Here is a 21,674-nt window from a genome sequence, read left to right as displayed (position 1 = left end):
AATGGAAAATATCATAACTGGACAAAGCCTTGAAGATGAATACATTTATTCATATTTTTCTTCCTTTCATATTGCAAGATAAGATGTGAGGACAGGCTCAAAAGAAACACAGGGTTAATGTGAAGCTGCTTTATTTCTTGTGTCTGATTGTGTGTGTGTGTGCGTGTCCACTGTAGAGAGTGTAAGAAGGAACAAGTGTATCTGACAGGACAGGTGGCTCCATTGTGTCTCGAGCCATATCTTCAACAGTCAGGGGTTTATGTATGTAAGACAAGGAAAGAGATGGGGGTCAGCGAGGTGGAGAAAGGGAAAGAGAAACAGCCTACGTAAATGTCAGGTCTAAATGCGTGATGGATAGATATAGGAATTAATGTTTATACCATGATGATTCAAAATGTTCATACTATGACAAGCCTCAAAAAACAACCCAGAAGTCATCATTTTTCTGACAGTGACTCACTATTCTGACTTGGAAAACCATGAATAAAGAAAATGCTGGAAAAGGATGGGCAGAAAGGCAAAGGCTTTACTTCCACTTTCCTCCATGGGTGCTTTTTTGAAAGTGCATTTCATTCTAAAAATATCCCTGTGAATCAGCAAGAAGCCTTGATGTCTTGGTTGTAACACTACTGTGAACCATTAAGGTAGGATCACAGGGAGGTTAAGAGGGAGTTAGAAGGGAAAATGAGAGGTCTGGATCACCTTGGGGTAGTTTTATATATTCATGGACATCTACACAGGTCCAGTTTATATTGATAGCCCTGAGTCACTGTTCTTGTCTCGATGGGCTTCACAGTGACCACCATGGGAAATAGTAAATGAAACCGACATTACCCAAACAAAGAAGCACCAAAAAGGTGTGTCAAGCCTTGAGTTGTGACGCTCAGAGAAAGACCTTGCCAGAATAATCAGGGGTTGGGGATTAGGTACGACCAGTTGTGCTCTTCTGGGAGGCTTGGAAATTGCTAGAATTACGTTTTTTTTAATGTTTGAAATCATCTTCCATCCCCCCCACCCCCACCCCCACCATCACCCCCTCGGTTGTGCTGTTCAGTCAATGCCCAAACCGGACACCAACTGATGTAATGCTTTATTGCAAGCACTAGCAATCTTTGATCTTTCGCCACTATATTAAAGTTCATTAAGTTATAACTCATACAGAGAGATCAGATATTATGTGTTTTGGCAAATTAATTAAGGTCTGTCATTAATCCAGGCTGTAGTCAAAGCCAGCAGGATTATATCATCACTACTCAAAAGAACAGTGAACAATAAAAAACATGAGTTTTAAAGAAAAATGGTCATTGATCTGACTGTTGTTGGTCAGTGCTGTGTCTTCTTTGCAACAAAACTGTTGATCAGTTGAGATCAGACAACTATATAGTCTTTATCATCATGTCTTTGAGAAGCACAAATCTCTTTGTTAAATGATACTCAGGAATTGAATATCTGTTTGAAGTAGATTTATTTTTCACCTGTTATTCATTTAGTTGCACTATTCTGTAATATGAATATTAAATAGACTCATATAGACACTTATCAGATGGTAGAGTAGAGTCATTTTACTGGTGTTTCATTTTGCTAACGGTTGATTTTTGAGCCATGCCTAGACTGTTGGGAAAATCTCAGATTTAACTTGTATGCTAAAAAGGTTTAGTAGAAGGGTGTTGAGATTTGGGGGAGCTATGTGTCAACCCCTAAAACATGCAACATACTATTCAAATAAACATTGAATAAATTAATATAAATCCAGTATAAACAGATTGCACATAATAAACACATCAGAACTGTGAATCTGGTGCAAGATATGAGAGGCAAAGGTTTGCAAAACATTATTTGGTTTGATGGGTCAACATATAGTGCATTGTGGCAGGTTTTTAAATGCCAGATTTGCGGTTGTGATAGTATGCATACACAAAGATACTGACTCAGAACACAGCCTTCTTCAAGTTCTCCACAGCTCATGTTACAAAAACATGACGTCATATGGTTGCTGGAGTCACAGTGACCCCAATTTCAGACCTTCCCATCCTATATCCAGACATACTGTATTCATTGTATATTGTATTGTGCCTATATACAGTTGAGGCAAATTACAGTGCAACACCACTCAGTATGCAAATAACCCCTTACATCACCTCTGCTTACACTTTTCCTACACTAAAAAACAAATTCAGTGTTGACTGATTTGTTTTTTGTTTTTTTTCACACAAACTCTTGCACGAGCACTTACATGATCTACAATTTCAGACAGTATAATTTTAAGGATTCCTTTCTTGGAGCTGATCCTGAATGAAAGTCCTAAAAGCTCTTTGAGTTCATGAATACAGGTCAAAAGTTTAGAGGCGAGGACAACCAGAGCCACACAGCATGTGGGGAAAATAATTTGAGCTGCAAAAGTACACAAACAGCTTGTGAAATATCATGAGAGCTGTCTGCGAGGAGGCAGCATTATCTCCAATTAGAACAGAGCATCTTGTGACTGCAGCTTGTCATCATGGGTTAACTTGACCAGCACAATGAGGCCCTTCACCAGACTTTCTGCAGAATTGAAGGAGGTAGAATTAATTTTGTTGACTGAGCTGAAGGCTTGTGATTCCACAAATCCACTCATGAATACATTGTATAACAGAGAGTTGTAGTACTGCAGTTTATTTTCATTGACTATATACAAATGTGCATTTTGTAATCCTACTGCTCTGTGAAAATAACACCCTAATTAAATATTATAGTACTCTACTATTTGCTTCTTGGCACTTTAATACTTCACACAGGGTGAGGAATTGTGAACTGAAGGTGAATGAAGATAATCAGATATTAAACCCTTTTTTCTTCATCTAATTCTATCGTTTAATCCTTTGCTCTTTACCAAATGTCTCCAGTCATTTTTGAGATATTTTAATTCTACATTGACTCGATCGATTGAAGCCAGCTGAGATAACAGCTTTACCATCTGAACATGGTCTTTGTCTTCTTAAGCAAACACCATTACAGCCACTACTTAAGCCTCTACTTGTCTTTTTCACTTAGACTGACTCTCAGCATGGACGTCCTCACACATTAAAATGTTTTCTTCCAATTTTCAGCAACAAAGCTTTTATTGTCTAACTTTGTGAGCTTCATAAGTGACATTCAGAGGGCTGTTTTATTAAATGAATAGTGAGTAATGCAGTGGTTCAAAACAGTCCCTCGCACAGGGTATTTCTGACCTTCTTTCTGACGTTTCTTTTTTTGGTACTCCTTTTTTTGGTTTTGGCCCACAAGCAACTTCATGTGGTAAAATTGTAGCTGGGGTTGATAGCTAACATTTTCAAACCGCATTAACCAACTTATGTCATAACTTTCCACTTCAGATTTTATTGAAATGTTTAAACCAGTGCATCATCTCTGTTGAAAGTTTGTATGCATTCCTTCAGGTTTCTGGATGTTCTCCTGTGAGCCATGTTTACTGGAGCACAGAATGGCTACAGTGTGTTGATGAGCAAATGTTAATAAGTTTCTTAGCCCCCTTGTCAAAATATGCCAGGGCCAAAATCAACAGGTTTATAGTATAACAGCAATGTGAGTATATACACAGTTGACCTATACGGCTCATATTTTAATGTATAATAAAAATAATAATATAATAATATAATAATGCCACAATGTATTGTGCAACTACTTGTGCTAACACTTTTGAACACTATTGAACACTATTGAAGTTGGCAGCATCATTGCAACCATTGGAAAAAAAAAGTTCTGTGCCTAACTTTATAAACATATTCAGTTTGTTGAAAACTTTTGAAGATCTTTAGTTGAATTTGAAATTAAATTCCGTGGTTTTGAAACACTCAGAATGCATTTACAATGATCCACCCACTGAGGGCTCTGTGGGCCGCAAAGGTTAAAGCAACATTTAAAACCAGCTGAGTTTGGGAAGGAGGTAAAAGAGATTTCCAAAGGCAGGGGGTTAGGACATGTGCTCTGTGTGTGTGCGTGCGTGTGTGTGTGTGTGTCTGTGTGTGCGTGTGCGTGTGCGCATGTGCGTATGCGTGTGTGTGTGTGTGTGTGTGAGTGTGTGTATGCATTATACACACATGTTCACATTGGTGTGTGGCAGGGATATTGAGTTTTGACACTGGGAAGTGAGTGAGGGCAGTGGTGGGCCTGTGTGTGTGTGTGTGGTCATTTGGGTTAAAAATAAATGTATTCTATGTTGATATGATACAAAAATATCAGAGCGAGTGAAACGATTTGTGGCTGGTGTTAATAATTTGAGGTTTGGCTTGTTTTTTTTTTTTTTTATTCCACAGTCCCTGAGGGCCCAGTACCAACTTAGTTTGACTGAATCAGTGCGGCAAGCTCCAGTGTAGTACGAAGTACAGTAGCGAGCAGCACGGCTGAGAAAAGTATATCAGAATATAAACTCACTGGCAGCGACTTTACAGTGTGGTCTCTGGCAGTTCAGCCCTTTGTCAGTCAAATGAAATTATTAGCACTTGGCACAAAAACCCACTCTTAGGCCCTTATGGAAAGACTAGTATGTCGTAATTTTTGTGCCGTAATTCCCCTGGTTTGACAATGTTCACAATGCCCTCTATCATGCTGTGTTTGTTGACTTTCCTGATCGGGAAATCTGTCTCCGGACCCTCCTGTCCGAGCTCGCAGGACAGGACTGACCACACGCTATGATCAGTCAGGGTTCAGCATATAGCCTGATCCTGGAAGTAACACTTGGTCACGCCAGGATGTAGCATGCCGTGAGATATTTTAAAGCCAAATTCAGTCACTGGGAATGGAGGAGTTGTAATAAGTGGTTTTACTCAAAGTGAATCTCACTCATGCTGCGTTAAACAGTGAGTTAAACAGTGTATAGTGCACAACTTGTCCAGACATATGTGACTAACTTTCATTCTCCTTTTTCTTTCTCTGTACCCTTTTGTAGATGTCGGAGCCTAAGGTGGATGCCCCCTCATGTGAGCTGGGCGGAGCAGGAGATCGAGGAGGTGTGTCCCTCCACCTTCCCCCCCGCAGCTCAGAAGGTGAAGAAAGCAGTCTATATCCTTCCAGCCCCTCGGAGCCCCCAACCCTTGGCAGTCCTCACCCCTCGGAGCCACTCACCCCTTTGGATGAGGTCTACATGCCCCTTGGAGGTCTGATGGGGTCCGAGGAGCGGCATAAGGTGCCTCCCACACCACCTCCCTCCACCGAGGGTGAGGATTGCAAGAGCATGGAGGGAAACGAGATGGAGATCTGGAGAGAGATGAAGGATTTGGAGAACAGAAGGGAGGAGGAGGAGGAGGAGGAAGATGGGGCCAGCAGAAAGAGTACTTTAAGTGAGGGGGAAGAGAAAGAAGAAGGAGGAGAGGAGGGCGAGATGAACGACGAGGAGGTCAACCTAAACCTGGTGGTGTCGAACACAGATGAGGACAATGCCTCAGAGCCACCTGACACCAACGCTCCTCCATCCTCCTCCTCATCTTCATTTGTCATCCCTGAGCTGCGCCTTGATCGCTCCTTTAGTGCCGATGCCCTCTCCTCACCCAACACTGATGACGAAGACTACGATGAGGATGATGACGAGGAGTCTGACGAAGAGGACGATGAAGACGACAGTGACGATGCCTACCTGCAGCGCAGTGACAGCAAGCGCCGCAGCATGGTGGAGGGTGCCACCTGTGAGAAACATGGAGGAGGGGGGCTCAGTGTGCAGAATTCCCTCCGCAGACGCACCCACAGTGAAGGAAGCCTCCTGCAGGACCCCCGCACGCCATGCTTCACCTCCGACAACGCCATCAACTGCCTAGAGGCGGGGGGAGCACACCACAAGGGCGGCTGGACACTCCCATCACCCAAAACCCTGAAGAAAGAGCTGACCAAGAATGGAGGCTCCATGCATCAGCTGTGTATGCTGTTCTCTGGGAGGAAGGTAAGCAGCTTCACACTTGAATAAATTACAGTATGTGCTGAGTCACGTAGGAATAAAGTTAAAAAAATACAGCACTGTAGTAAAATTCAGCCGCTGCCATGGTTAGAACACATTTTCTGTACTTGGGCGACATGGGTCATTTCTAAAACAGGAAGAGAGTGTAAGAATTTTGAAGGACCAAAGACAGTAAAACATACACACATTAGTACTGGCATTTGGTCTATAATAGCATTCAGACTATTTCAGTTTTTCTTTCTAACCTCACATACTGAGTACTACAGTATGTCCCTCCTATCCATTGCATCAGTTGTGCATGAATGATCCCAAAGTTACGGTTCACTGGTTTCTGTAAAAATGATGACATCAAGTGGTAAAATAGAGCAAGTGCACAAGAATCCTGTCATTCGTGTATTCTACAATATAAATCATACAAGATTGTTCTGTCTCAAGTGTAAAAAAGTGTCAAGCTCATCAAAAACAAAAGGCCATAGTGATTTTCAAAAACAGTAGACAGACAATAGCCACATACATATACTGTATGTGTACATTAGACATCTTAGCAGTGTATTGCAACTAAAGTTGTATACCAGTACAATCTTATGCATGAATACACTCCACGACTATCTATAGCAAAGAAATACGTTTAATAAGTCTAAAACTATTGACTAATTGCATGACAGAGTTTGACAGGTATATTTGAGATGCATCTATGTCATTGTATGCAGGTTAACAAAGTTAAAATATTAACTGTACAAGGAACAGCATCTAGCCTCATTTGCATAAGCCCCCTGCAGAAGTCAAATATAAGCAGCTTTTCTGGATCTAAATATGCTTCCACTACGCAACACAACTACCTTGTAGAAAATGTATACATGCTGAAAGTTTAGTTTGTCACATCACAAAATAGGGCAAATTCACCTGTCTCCAATTTCTGTGATGGTATTAAACATTCTCTAATACAATGAACAAGACATTGCAAAACCATAACAGATAATGACAACAAATACATTTTTTTACTAAAGCAATCAACTCGTTATGCAAAGTACTTATGCCTGGTTTCACACAAACTGCACATTAGTTTAACCTTTCTGCAAAACACTTACGTCTTCATAATAAAGCACATGTACACTGATATTTACATGCAGAGAGCACTGTCATTTAGTTTAGTTTCCATAATTCATATAAATAAACATTGTATATTGTTTAGTTGAACTCTAATGTCATTATGTAGAATACATTAGCATTTGTAGCAGAGTGAAAAAGTTATCATGAAATTATGACTTTTTATAGAAGTTTGTTCCCCACATTTTTACCATTTGATATTTTTTTAATTTAATATCTCCTGTAGGATCAGAATTTAAAATTTGTGTGCCATCTGAAACTATAAGAGATGATTTTTTTTAATATAAAAACTGCACCAGTTTGTGATAAAAGTTTGGGCAAGTTTTTGGGGTTTTCTCCTTTGAGGCAGTATCGTCAGCAGTTCTGAGAAAGGAATAAATGTGCAGGTGGCAGTTGCTCTTGTTGTCCAACAGAGGGAAGCATGCGTCAAATCATGTTAGCCCAGCAGCCTCAGATGCATGTGCGTCATATCTTTTCTCACTTCATTCTGGCCAAGGTGACTTATTTTCTTGTTAACTATGACGTTACATGTTTTCTGATCATTTCTTTAGTAGTATTGCATTATAAATGGAATGCAGACAGGTCATCATCTCTGCAGCGATTTCTTCCAGCAACACTATCATAGTTTGAACTCCAAACCTGGAGACTTATTTCATCAGTATCAGTTTGGTAATGATTGTTTCTCAGAAAAGGAACACAAGCAAATGGAAAGAAAAAGGAAAAAAAAAAAGAACAAGACAGTGAAATCAGGGCTCAACAGACAACCCACCGACTTAATGATAGACATATGACAGAGGTAATTAAGTGCTCACTTTATCACTATAGAATATCAGAGGCACTGTTCCTTTTCATCTACATCTGCCTTCCCAGAGTTTGTCAGTACACTTGGCAGCCTTAAATGGCAGTGTGTGTGAACTTGTGCAGAGGAGGAATGCAGCAGAGAGGGCTGGAGCCTATTGGTCTTGGCAGATTCAAGGGTAATTTTACTACCTATTGGCGTCATGGACACTGTTCCTTTGAGGCTTGTGTTTCCATTATTTAAAATGATCTGTCATCTCCCCCCTCATTCATAAATCTTGTGACATCTCTAGGTGCAGAACCTGATTGTGTGTGTTTTTGTCCACGTGTGTGTGTGTGTGTGTGTGTGTGTGTGTGTGTGTGTGTGTGTGTGTGTGTGTGTGTGTGTGTGTGTGACCAACCTCTGACCAAGAAAACTTTATGGGATCACTGAAGACTAGTAACACAGATTCCTGAGCCTGCATGAACATACTGCCTTCATTTCATGACACCTTCAAAGTTTTTCCAAACTTGTTGGCCCTCATTTGCAGCACCGCGGTGATCGAATGGGCAGAAATCTGGTTATAATTAGTTCTAACATATCAGGAGTGTACAAGCCTGAAAAGGAACAATTTTCTTAAAACATTGGAGGTAAATGCTAAATAACAGTACTTCAAACTATTTTTGATATATTGTATTTTGCAGAACATTTCACTCAGTCACAGTTGAAACATTATTTAATATAAAAAATATGAAGTAAACCTTTGCTTCCATGCTAATATACTACATGCATATTTCATGTCAGGTGTGAAGAAACAATGCTTTGTGGACTAACATTAAGAATATAGCAAGGACATGTAATGCTTTATGTTATAAGTCTTGTGGTTTACATGCAATTCATTATTTAGATGCAGAGACTGACCAAATGGAGATCTCAGACTTATTTTCAAGTTCCTTTATCACTACCATTTCAGTGACTTGTTATCCAGGACACTTTACAGTGACTTAAACACGCACATGTGTACACTTAAAGCTTTTGGCTGTATGTATAGTTAGTATGTGTGACTGTACTGTCTCTGCCGTTTTTTAATGTGAACCCGCTGCCCCTCCTTCTCTGTCTCTTTCTGTCTGTCACTTCTCTTGCCAGGCAGTGTTTACTTGCCCTTTAACAAGCACCGACTCTGGTCCTGCGTTTCTTTCCGCTCTGCACCTTTTCTCTCACTTGATCTCTTCAGAGGCCTATCATCAATGCAAGGAGAGCCAGAGACAGACAGAGAGCAGGTCAAGAGAAATAATGTCAGTTTGTTTGACTAAGAGATTTTTCTTGACAACTGCTTAAAAGAAAGTGTTATTCCTGCTACTGATGGCTGAAAAATAGTGTTCAAACCTTATAAATCAAGCCTGCTTTATATATCACTTTTCCAAAAAAGTTATAAAGTGATTTGTGAACCAGAAGTAAACTAAAATTGATCTTAAAATTGGAAAAAATGCAAAACACACATTAGAATGACAAATATTAGTTTTATGTGATTAATCTGTTTTTATATTGTATCTGTCATATCAACATTAAATCGGATGTTTTCTAAAAATACATTTACCACAAAAATACCTTTGGAAATAGCTACTGCCAAAGATATCGCTGTTGGTTGCAATTGAAAGGCACAAATTGTTTAGAGGAATGAAAAAAAAAGAGTACTGAGAATGTTGGGCCAAGAATTGATCCTTGTGGAACTCCACATGAATATTGAGCCTTGTTGGACAGGAGAGGACATCCATTTATGTAGGAATCTTTCTGTTTACCAGTGCTAACAACTGCCTTAATCTGATGAGGTAGCATGGTCCACCCGTCAAATAGTGAAGTCACACCAAACCCTCACCTTCCCTGACATCATTTGCTATCATTTGCTACCCTGTTGAGGACAGTTTCAAATCTGCTAAAAAATCTGCTGTTAATGGTCTTTGTAAAACTGTTTCCAAATGACATAGTACCCAAACATTGAGGCCAAAGAAAATATGAACTACAAGAGCTACTACTATGCCTGGATGATAAGGAGAATCTTTTGCAGGCACCATAATAACACTATTAAAATGGATAGCTAGTTAAAATGGAAATTTAAAGGGATGAGAAATCCAGAGGTAATAAAAAAATTCCACTGATCTGTTTCCACTGACAGCTTTTATCCACGGTAGCACTCCAAAGACCGAAAAATACTAATTTCCATCACAAGGTGAGATGCATGCCTTAAATGGCTATGTAAGACTAAATGACTGCATGTTCTTTTCCGAGCAGACCATTGAATTAAACTCTTAATGTCTCTGTCCAAAACTCTCAAATCCTACTTGTTTTTCCAAAAATCACACTATCAGTCATCTTGTGTCAGTTTGTGAATATGTTGCATCCACACAGATGTTGCTGCAACAGACACATGTGGATTTAACGCAGTGCTTTTTGGTTAAGCAGGCCAAACATTTTGTTTATGGGGTCTGAATGTTTGTTTGAAATCTGGATAAATATCAGCTGTCTTTCCAGATGTTGGGAGGAAACAATTTTAATGTGTTTACTGATGGTTGTGCGATGGCTTACATTCCTGCGTTGTGTCAAGGATACACAGAGGTGCATAGTATAAAATGAAAATAGGTTAACATGCATTCAGACTTGAAAACAGGTGTGCTTACGGGTAGTGTTACGTGTTCACGTACGCACACACACACTCAGAAACATAAATAGAGTTGGTATACTGGAATGGACACTTGCAGGATGAATCATAGTGTAACTGGTGTAACTATACTTCCAGCGAGGTGACCAGTGTTATTGTAGAACCAGGTTGTGATTCTCTCTCATCACAAGAAGATTGTGAAGGGAAAAGAGGGGAACATGTGGCAGACAGTGAGAAAACACAATAACGCAGAACTCTTAATCAGAGGGAGGCACAACTGCTTGTATCCTTTATCATTTTTATGTCGTTAGTCCTCTCTCGTTTATATGATACAATCTAGATATTTCTATTTAATGGTGGTGTACATGTGCACAGGCTAAAGCAACCAGCCTAAGCACTACAGGATGATCTAACACCAGGCAAACAGTACTCACCGCTTCTTCTAACGGACTCACCTTTGTCCTTGGGGCTAAATCCAAAATATCAAATAGATGCACAAACATGGAAGAACCTATACAAACAGTATAGCTGACCTATAGACTGACCTGTAAGTTTGGTTTTGTGAAAATATCGGTTCTATGGGCTATAACAGACTCCAGATGGAAAGCCAACAATAACAGTATGGGAAGGGTGCAAGAATATGTATGTGTATTTGCTTTACCTTTGTATATGCACTGAGCTTAGAAGAACATGTTTGGAGTTTTGTTCCTTCACAATATAGTGTGTCTTCAAATTTCCTGGACTTCCATTAAATGTCCACTGCACTGTGATAAGCACGATAAACACTTACAGGAACCTAAACATGCTATTTCAGGCCCACGTACAAAACTATTAGTAAACTTTGCGTAATGTTAAGCCATCTTCAAGTACTTCAGCTACATATCTACCAGGCTCCCAGCAGTCTTCCAAGACAACTCTATTAGTGCTGACCTCTCATCCTTCCCCGGGCCCTAATGTGCTTGTCCCATGTAGTTTACCTAATCTTAGTATCAAGGATATAGTATGAGAGAGGCACAGCACTTGTTGATATCAAGACTGTGATGTGTACCTCACATGGGTCAGCGCGCATGACCACAGCTAATAATAGTTTGTTCTTTACTGAATGAACTGCATAAGAGGTTCGTGGAAACGATTTAAAAATACTAGGTATCGATGAGTGCCAAAGCCATCCCTTCAATTGTTTTGTCCAAATATGAAACAAAATAGATGCTATAGATAAATAGCCTAGGGCCAAGGTGTGCATAAAAATCAGCATGTATTCTGTGACAGCACTGCGACACACTAAATGGATGGTTTAGGAGGTAAACACCAGGGTTTTCTTCTGTTTGACTGTACACTATTTGGCCCGGAAGGGACAAAAGGTCTCCAGAGTTCAAATCCATGTGGGATGCACCCGGGCTGGATATGTCCACTAAAATGCTAAATGAGTAACATGTAAATATTTACTGAGCAGACTGAACAAGCTTTCAGAACAGTCAGCTCACTGTCCAGTCAATAAAGTACCTACTGACAAAAATGTGAATGAACTGAAGGCGTTGTTTTTCAGTTTATGGTGTTTTACTCCACAGTTCACAATAAAATTTCAATGACTTTACTTGCAAGAGTCCACCAGACGTATGGAAGTCAGTATATCGTATGTGAGATTGCTCCAAAAGGAAAAAGTAGTTACATAAGACGGAACAGACTAAATTTTTTTCATTTAGGAAGGAATTCTTGCCCCTTGTTGTGAAATCAGGGACATCTCCCTCAGTGTGGATGAAATGCTTGTGTCGTCTAGGAGCTTCCAGACAAATCTTTCTTTTTATTTGGATTCTTAAAATAGGAAGAGGAATGCACAGTATCTCTCCGCATGTATGTGAAGTAGAAAAGAAAAAGCTAAACAAACTTTAATCTTTATTTAATGTGCATAAAAATACACACATTAGCGAGTCCTTTGCAAGTTCTGCTCGAAGACAAAACTAAGATATTAGTTTTTCAACTTATACAACCAAACACAACCACAATGATCCTCTTACATTCTGTTTCCATTATTCCACCCAACTCTGTCCAATCGCGCTATTTACAACCTTGGCTTCAACAGTCTTGACACATCATAAGTTCTCACACACATGCACGCCCGCACGCACGCCAACACGCACACACACACACACACACACACACACACACAGTTGTGTTACTTGGGTTTGGCAGTAATGCTAGTTTACTACTGTAGGTAGTAACTTAGTTAGCCCAGGTATGTTAATGTTTGCAGACACACACACTGTTAAATTCATTCCTTACACTTTTGCTTGTGATTTTTGGGTTTAGAGAAACAAAAAAAGAAGAAGATTGTTTTATATACAGACTGTCACTCTTACCAGACCTCCATGCACATCATTTCAACATGTGGATGAATTCAAATCTTGACAGGCCTTACATGCCTAGTTCAAGTTGTTAAGCCATTATTGTTTGAGGTTGGGGCTTGGCAATAGTCAGTCATCATGTTTTGTTCACATCTTGTTTACTAAATATTAACATTTTTCTCAGAGGGTGTTTTTTGACCGACCAAGACATGTACTTAAGATATTCTGGCTCCATAGATAACCAGTCGCACTGACAGGAAGAGGAAACATCATTCCCAGTTGAGCAACTGTGATAACAAATAAGAGTCTTCTGGGAAGAGTTATCACATTCACTTAGTCCTTACAGAGACACTTTATTGTAACTGACTGTCAAATGAAATATTTTCTTATTACATAAATTCTTCACATCTGCTTATTACATTTCTTTCTTCCATGCCAAAAGTCAGGATCAAGTTAATGTGGGAACATGTGTTTTCACTATAATTCTCTGGTTTCCAGGATATATCTCTGTAGATGAGTTTTATTGATGGGATGGATGGTAACTATTGTGGAATCTTTTGATCGCTTTATTTCTGCAGTTTTACAATTTATATTTACATTCATTTAAAATATTATGAAACAGACACACAGAAAGAGGAATTAAATAACAACAAACTTAATCTTTTATTTTAGGTCTGTAGGAAACATTTGATCGTAGTTTAACCAAAGGATTTAAAACTCAAAGTATCCCTGTGGGTTAAGAGTCAGAGGTTTTTACACAACACCTGCAGGATTATTAAAGATCATTTCCAAAAATAAAGTGATGCACTTTAACTATTTTTCCCCTGAAATGAAACCTATTTATCTTTGCGAACTTAGTAACTCCTTGTGACCTCATGAGAGTTCAAAGCTTCCCACACTAATCCGTCTTTGGCAGGGAAGCTCCCACATGGCCAAAAAACTCACCCCGTGTATCTGTATCCTTTCTCTCTCACTCTCTTCTTCTACCACTAAAACACTCACTAGGCTCCACATGGATTTAAACACCTTCACAAATCCCCACCACAAAGGCTAATCCCAAGCTAATGAAGCTAGCATTCCTTTTGTTTATTTGTTAGCAATTGTTTGGCTGTTTGTGATTACTGGGGGATGGGTTTAATGAGCTACCTGGATAGTTACTGCTGTGAACTGTGTGTGAAGGAGTGTGGGAACATGCTGTTTCCATCCATTAACTCTGATATTGCTGTAATACAATGTGAACCAGGGCCATAATAGCTTCCTTTGAAACTGATGCTAAAAAATAATTTGCTCCTGGTTGTTTCCCATTTGAACAGAGGAACAAAACAGAACAGGTCAAACAATGGATGTCAGCACACAGAGGTCTCTGGCTCATTACTTGTAACTCTGTCCACAGTGTTACAGATTACTTCCATGCGTGACACTCGCTAACAGTAGGAACATTTGACAAAATTAGGGCAGCAAGGCAACAGCAGGGGTATTGACCCCAATGAGTAATATACATAGAAGAGGATAATATAACATGACACCTTGCAATTCAAATCAGTCTGCCAAAGCCAGGAAATTGTAAGACAGGGCATTGTTTCATTTACCATCAGCTGTTTTGACAGAGTAAATAAAGATGATGACAATAAACATGACTAATATAATAACGCAAAGGAACATCACATGCAGCCTGGGAAACAACTTAGGGGAAAATACAGTAGTTACTGTCAGCAATCTACATTTGATGATGCCTTTCTCGCGTAAGACTTGATGGCCTGATGTCGCGGCAATTAGTGGCTGGACCTATTTCAGCAGACTCATGCTCCCTGCCCACCTCATTGCCCTGCAGTGTATACAGTTGGGTCATAAAGTGACAGGCCTTTGGATGCTGCCACCAGTATAACAAAACCCTCTTCTGACGTTCACCTAATCCAAGACAGGATCCAGAAGGCCCCTTGTTTGATAGTTATGTGTCTTGTGTGTGTTTAAATGGAGGTATTTACAGTGCCCGTTGCCATAGCAGTGTTGTGTCTGAATCGGGAATCGGTTACATAAATGTAGATAGATCGTTTCTTCTACACACACACACACACACACACACACACACACACACACACACACACACACACACACACACACACACAAAGTCACACTTTGTAGTCTCTGGATAACAAATGTTAAAAGATACTGATTGAAGTTGACCCGACACTGGATGACACTTGCTCTGTGCCACTTGTATCAAAAGAGCTTGAAACATAAACAATGGTAAATAATTATATTTGTGCAAAAAAAACAGATAAATAGTTCTTCCACCATAAACAGTTTTTTGTAAAGGAGACACAGTCAGAGAAAAGCAACTGTGCAGTGGAAAGTGTAGTGTTTTCATAATAATGTTCTTGAACACTGTGGTCAGGGTGGAGAGTGGGCACGGCTTCAGAAGTAAAGATCCGGGTTCAATTCCCGACGCATGCCAAGAACCGCTCTACACTGAATTTTGATTAGATAATTACCTAATTTACCCATGACCAAAGTCTTTCATTAACCTTAAACAAACCAATTTTTCATATCGTTTATGGAGTTATATCACTGCCGACACTGTGTGTACACAAAGAGGTATTTTGAGTGCTGAGATTTGATCGTGCACATAATCACACTGTCTCACTTGCTCTTTCAACGCTTCAACCCTAAAATAGCAAAGATTAATGAGTGTTCACTCTTGTGTTGCCTCCCATGCCACTCAGTCATTCAGTAATTGAAGTGTTAGGATGAAGTGTGCATTATTTGAGAGCATAGATTAGATAGCAAGAATATTCAAGATAACTTTCTTTACGATAATTATAAGTGCAGCTGTGATGGAGGAAATACTCTTTATGCTCACTCAAGATGAAAATTTTATGAACATTTCACAAACATTTTGTGAGATCAGTGTATTCGAATGCCTTTAATTGCTTTTCACCTCCCGTTTTGGGATACACTTTGAAAGACTAAATCTTTTTGTCCGAGTTCCCGTGTGTTCTGTCTGCGGAAAGAAAATTGTACATACAGTGAGATAACAAGAACGCGGTGTACTTTATCTGCATGCCAGCTGTGTGGTCCAAATCAGCACGAAAACCCTGGCTAGGTTTGAATTTTAGACACACGCAACTCTGCAGCAGCGCATACAGAAACAGGACACACACAATCGCTCACACTCCCCAGAAGGCGGGAGTCAGGGTGAACAATGTTGGTGGGATGATGACACGCTGTCCTCTCAGGATGGGAACAAGGTCAAGGGAACAATCAGCCCTGGAGGTAGAGAAAGGGAAATCAAAGTTCAAAATTGTTACAATAAGGCATGCGCTATGAAATAAGACATCTAACTGGGTTGAATAACCTTTTTCTCCCTGACACTGAAATTTGTAGTCTTCATCTAAAGGTTGTTGCTGTCGGCTACTTCCTGCTGTGATTACAGTTTACTGTAGTATGTCCCACATTTAATCACACCGGTCCCATTCAGTCCTGGCAGCAAGACATTATCCATTTCACCCTGGCGTTCATTCATTCATTTCTTACAGTAAAAAAATAATAACAACATAATAACAGGATAGAACTATTCTCTATACTGTGCAAAAAAGAATTCAAAGGATATTTTTTGGCTCTAGTCTGAGTGGATTATTATTTTTTTATTTTGCAATTGCTTCTTCAGAATGGTATTTTGTTTGGAGCTTTTGGCTCACTAAACAACTCACACAAGCTCTGTTTTTGACGCAAAGCTGTAATAATATCCTGCAAAGCATAAAAGTCCACCAGGAGGTTGACTTTTGTTTTTATTTTATTTAATTTTCAAAACATTTTCATAATAGCTTCAATCAGTTTTTCTTTAGAAGGCCTTAGCGAGCACAATTGAAGTTCAAAATTTATAACCAGTGATTTGCATAATTTCTTTTAAGTTGTCTTTTCACTTATGCATCAGTTTACTTCTAGTGGAATTCATTTTACATAAAAATGAATGACGCTATGGCACTGCCTTTTAAAGATACTGAAGCTAAAGCTTTTGCATTATATAACAAATTCAATGAGGCATGCAACTTGGACTTCACCTTGAAGTGAAAATCACAGGGAACAGATGCTTTAATCTTGTCTGTCAGTCTGCAAATGGAGACCAAGAGAAGAGTCAGATATTCCATGTCTATTATGTGTTGTTTACTTCCACTTGGAGGTGAAGCACGACCTTTTCATGAGAGGGTGTGTGACCCACATCATTCCTGGGCTGCCGCTGTCGGAATCTCATTCGCAGCATTCCTCCCTTCCCTCCTGAAAGCCATACATCTCAACCCGCCACGCTGCTTTCCTATGCTTTTCCCTTTTTATGGAAACCAGCCCCCTTTGTTTTGACTGTGAATCCAACTCCTGTTGCTGCTAATTGGCCCAAAGAAACACCTGCACCTCACCTCTTTAAATAGATGTAATAATTATCTTTATCAATGTGTTACCACATACAGTGCAGAGCTCAGCACTGCAGATCTGTAAGCAAGGACTGAAAGGGAGTAGAACTTGTTTCTGAGGGTTTGGCCACCAGCCCCATGTTGCAACATCAAGACAGTGTGACAATGCAATGAACGTCACTCACATTAACGTCCAAACACGACACGAGGAATGCTTTTGCAGTGACTATTCTGTACATTAACATGACCTCACCTTAATTATATACGAATGAAAAGAACGACTGGTTGAACAGGAATGCTATTAGTAAGTAATTGAACAATATAGAATATAAAGGTTGACACCTGCGTGACCTCTGTGGAAAGAAAATAGTGAAGTATGTCATGTCTGTGTCAGAACTGCACTGGAAGAAACACACTTTATAAGCATATTAAATCCTACTGGACCACTGTAATGATATTTATTATAATACATAAAGTAATTACTGTATCAACACTGGCTCTGCAGCTGTAATAACTTAAGATATTTGGATACTAACCACCAACCAACAAAACCAACAAACTAAAAACAATGAAACTAATTATGCGTAGAAAAGACCATACAAGGTCAGCTTGATGACTTATTACTTTTCCTTACTATTTCTTTTAGTAATTAAGCCCATTAGCATGATAGATAGAGATATTATACGATGGCTTCTTAGATGGTTTCATGCATCTGAAGCTCATGAATTGATTGATTGAGTGTACAACATGAGTGCGACTGACCTAGGAAGCATGTGTCGCTAATTTTAAGCGAGAAATCCATCATGTGAATTGAGTCTGACTCCAACAGTTTGCAAGCTTCAGTTCAAACTTCTGCCATAATTGTGTTTCAATTGTTACTGAAAAACAATTATGCAATTTATGTTGGCAATGTAAGAGAATGTATATTCATGCCTCGCCCCATAGTGGTTGCAGCCAATTGGGAATAATTGGCCCACTGGTGCTCCTGATGGCCAGTCTGTGCATAGCTGCCAGCTTTGGAAAGAATTATGAGGCTGCATCCATTAAAATTCCATGCAGAAAGGTCATCGGCTGGTCAGAAAATGTCAATAACATTTTAATGGATAGCACCAGTTTCAGGGCTGGGTAACATGACAGCATTTCAGAGAAGCTCACAGAGGTGACGTTGTATCAGCATTGTTCATTAACATCCTGTGACATGGGAAGTACTTATGCAGGAAGCAGCCATCTCCTGAGCTGTGCTGAATAACAGGAGGCAGAGGAGAGTCAGATCAAGTACAACACACACACACACACACACACACACACATACACACACACAAACTACTCTCCCTCTGAATTAAAATCACATACCCTCACACACACAATGCACCTTTTGTATCTGCTTCATTATGTAGCTTAAGTAGGAATGAATCAGTATCCTGTGTTAAGGTCACCGAGTTTATTTTCAGATATTACTGAATATTGTGGTTTTGCCATTGTACTGTATGTGTGTGTGTGTGTGTGTATGTATGTGTGTGTGTGTGTGTGTGTGTGTGTGTGTGTGTGTGTGTGTGTGGTGTTGTACTGTTGTGTGTGTGTGTGTGTGTGTGTGTGTGTGTGTGTGTGTGTGTGTGAGAGAGAGTGTGTATTAGCATCTGCCATCGTATTACACAAGCTCAGAAGTTCTCACAGAATTACGCACATACACGATCACACTCCCTCGGCTTCAACCACAAGTTTATTTTACCTCAGAATTTCCTTTTATTTATAAAGGAAGTTGGAAAAATATTTCCTGTGGCAATAATTGAAACAATGAAAAAAAAAACATAACATTAAAGCAGTTATGTAATTACACATCAAAGAAAATTATAGAGGCAAAACATATCAGGGATGTTTTCTCAAGGCTTTTATTAAACAAAGGAAGAACTCTGAGATAAAAATACTCAGAGTATCATTACGAATAAATTTTGCGAACCCTTGTCATAGCCTCATGAAAACTTCACTAGACAACAGCTTCATATATGGATTCGATTGCCTGATAATCATAACAGCTCCCCCGCTGAGTTCAGCATTTGCTTTTGTGATCTCTCTCCCATGTTTCTTTGTTTAAGCGTCAGTTTGTTCCTTAATTAAATCTTTTTTTCTTTATATTTTCTTGTATTTTCTGGCTCTTATAAAGGCCCCATTGTTCCTTCAATACCCCTTGGAGACAGAGCCCAGTATTCTGTTTTTTGTCTCCTTTTACTTATTTTCTTTCAACTCTCTGGCCAAGATCTACGAGGAAGTGCAGACACTTATCAAGAAATGGCAAAGATTATCATCAAAAAACCATGCTGTGTCCAGTTGTTTGCTTGGTTTACTAATACGTGCCATGCAAGGAATGCTGTTAAGCTTTACCATGGAGAAAGAATGATATTTTTGCAAGTACATTGAAATTAGGCATGTTTTTGCCCAGAGGATAGTTTCATGATAAAGTCCCTCATTTCTGAAACCATGTGTTTTCTGACTTTGGGATCACATTCCCTCAGGGCCTCTATTCATCAAGGATCTTACAGTCACTCCTGTGAAATAAAACGAGGGCTAAAAATACCCTCAATAATAACAATGTGCACTCAACACATTCAGAAGACTGACAGGCCAATCTAAATGCAATTAGACAAATTATATTTACACACCAAAGGTTTTCAATGCACACCATTGTGCACTGTTTAGCTAGGACGCCTATTAATTGTTTAATTTATCAGATGCCTTGGCTCTGTAATTCGTCTGTTCTCATGGTTTCGATCAATCTGTGTAACATAGCCAATTTGGCCACAACATAAAGGGTTATTCATGCATAATCAATGTGTGAAGCAATGTTGAAGCATTTGTTTTTATAGTGACTGGAGGTATTAGACTTTTGAGGTGCAGTAGATGCAGTTACGGTTGTCATGTCCCAGATCATCATTGTTGTAGCTGTACTTTCTTGCTGCTGTATGGAGGATAAATTAAGTGTAAACAGCGAGAACTTGTTTTCACAAAGCAGGGACACAGCTTTGTACAGCTATTATCTTCAAAGTCTTTCACCTGTTATTATCCATCTCTTAGGAGCTCCTAACATTTTAGGACAGCTCTGCAACTTTCCTCAAACTTGGAGTAGACAAGAGTAATTTTTGAAGAAAGTTGATGAAATGCTCATACTTACTACAACCTATTACAAAAAAAAGAGATATTCAGTGCAGGTAGGGCAGGTTTCATCCTGTGAAAAACACCTTAAGGTCTAAAACTGTATAAATCTTTAATTTTTTGTTGTTGCATAAAACAATCTGCTGGGTTGGATGCTGCAGCTTAATAAGCTGTTAACATGTGCCTCACACTCTTTATAAATACAGTGTACGGTAATGGACTGTGACTCACATCTCATTGTGTGCCAAACTAAGCTCTTGTTGTCTGCTATCTGTTCATTGTCATGGAGATAAAGCAGGAGGGCTATGATGAACAAAATGATACTGTTCTAAGTAAGGATGGAAAAGCAGGACGGAAGGAGGGATCTCAGACTTTATTTCATTATTAAGATTAAGAAATAGAAACTGTTTTTTTTTTTTTTGTAATCAGTCTAGAAATAGACAAGCCTTACAAGTCCTTACAATTTCATAACCGATTTAATGATTCATGAGTCTCGTGACTACATACAGTGGGGTCCAAAAGTCTGACACCACTTTCCCATGGGAAAATGGTCTCAGACTTTTGGACTCCACAAAGTAGGTATTTTGGTAACATAATACAGTATGATCCATATTTTCTGTATAGCACACAACACATTAAATCCAAATTGAAAGTAGTGCTGTCTGGGTTGGTAAGTCACATGGAGACAATTTTGGGAACAATTTCCTCCTCTATTTGCGCACTTTGTAGCTTCCACATCCTGATAAACATATGACTTTGGTTAAGTCTGCAGTGCACCCTTTTTCTTTTCTTAGTAGAAAGTCACAGTGGATACAAATAGAAAAGCCTGAACCAACAATCTGTCTTCATACAGATATTACCTTCACAAAAAGGTTTAAGGGTTAAAATCACATGTAACCCCATTTAACCACATTAATCCCTGGCTACCATCATTTTCACATCGCAAGTCCCAGGCCTGCCAACTCCATACACATCGCTGCCAAAGAATTCTGCCTGACCTCGTGTAAATATCTGACGTTTCGTTTTAGCAGTACATCTTATGAAAAGTAAATCCAACCACTCGAATTCAGTGATCATGTTCAAGTATCTATTGAGGTTAAATGGGCAAAATTTATTGTTGAGAGAGCTGCATCAAGCTGCACCAAAGGTAATATTTCAGTCACTCTACAGTGATCCTGTAGTTACTGTAAAAAGCTGTGTTCATATCAAAGCTGATCATCATCAGAGCTGCTTTAAACCTGTAGGTCAGGAGCGGGGCCGTGAAGCCAGGTTGGATGATGTCACTGCGTCAGTCTGAAATAGATTCTTTACGGAG

At 39.4% G+C, this 21,674-nt stretch overlaps 1 protein-coding gene across 2 annotated transcripts in view; it reads left to right on the top strand.

Annotated features, from left to right (window-relative positions):
- Positions 1-21,674, top strand: part of rgs3 (regulator of G protein signaling 3) — an 86,185-nt gene that overhangs the window by 43,324 nt on the left and 21,187 nt on the right. For both annotated transcript variants that reach the window (XM_022769474.1, XM_022769475.1), the window contains one exon: positions 4,925-5,908. In XM_022769474.1, coding sequence (XP_022625195.1) covers positions 4,925-5,908 — 984 coding nt within the window. The remainder of the gene's footprint in view (positions 1-4,924; positions 5,909-21,674) is intronic.

The sequence above is a fragment of the Seriola dumerili genome, unplaced genomic scaffold (assembly GCF_002260705.1).
Source record: "Seriola dumerili isolate Sdu_G_001 unplaced genomic scaffold, Sdu_1.0 BDQW01003009.1, whole genome shotgun sequence".
Taxonomy (NCBI): Eukaryota; Metazoa; Chordata; class Actinopteri; order Carangiformes; family Carangidae; genus Seriola; species Seriola dumerili.
Note: the sequence above shows the minus strand (reverse complement) of the source record. Positions and strands in the feature narration are given on the sequence as shown.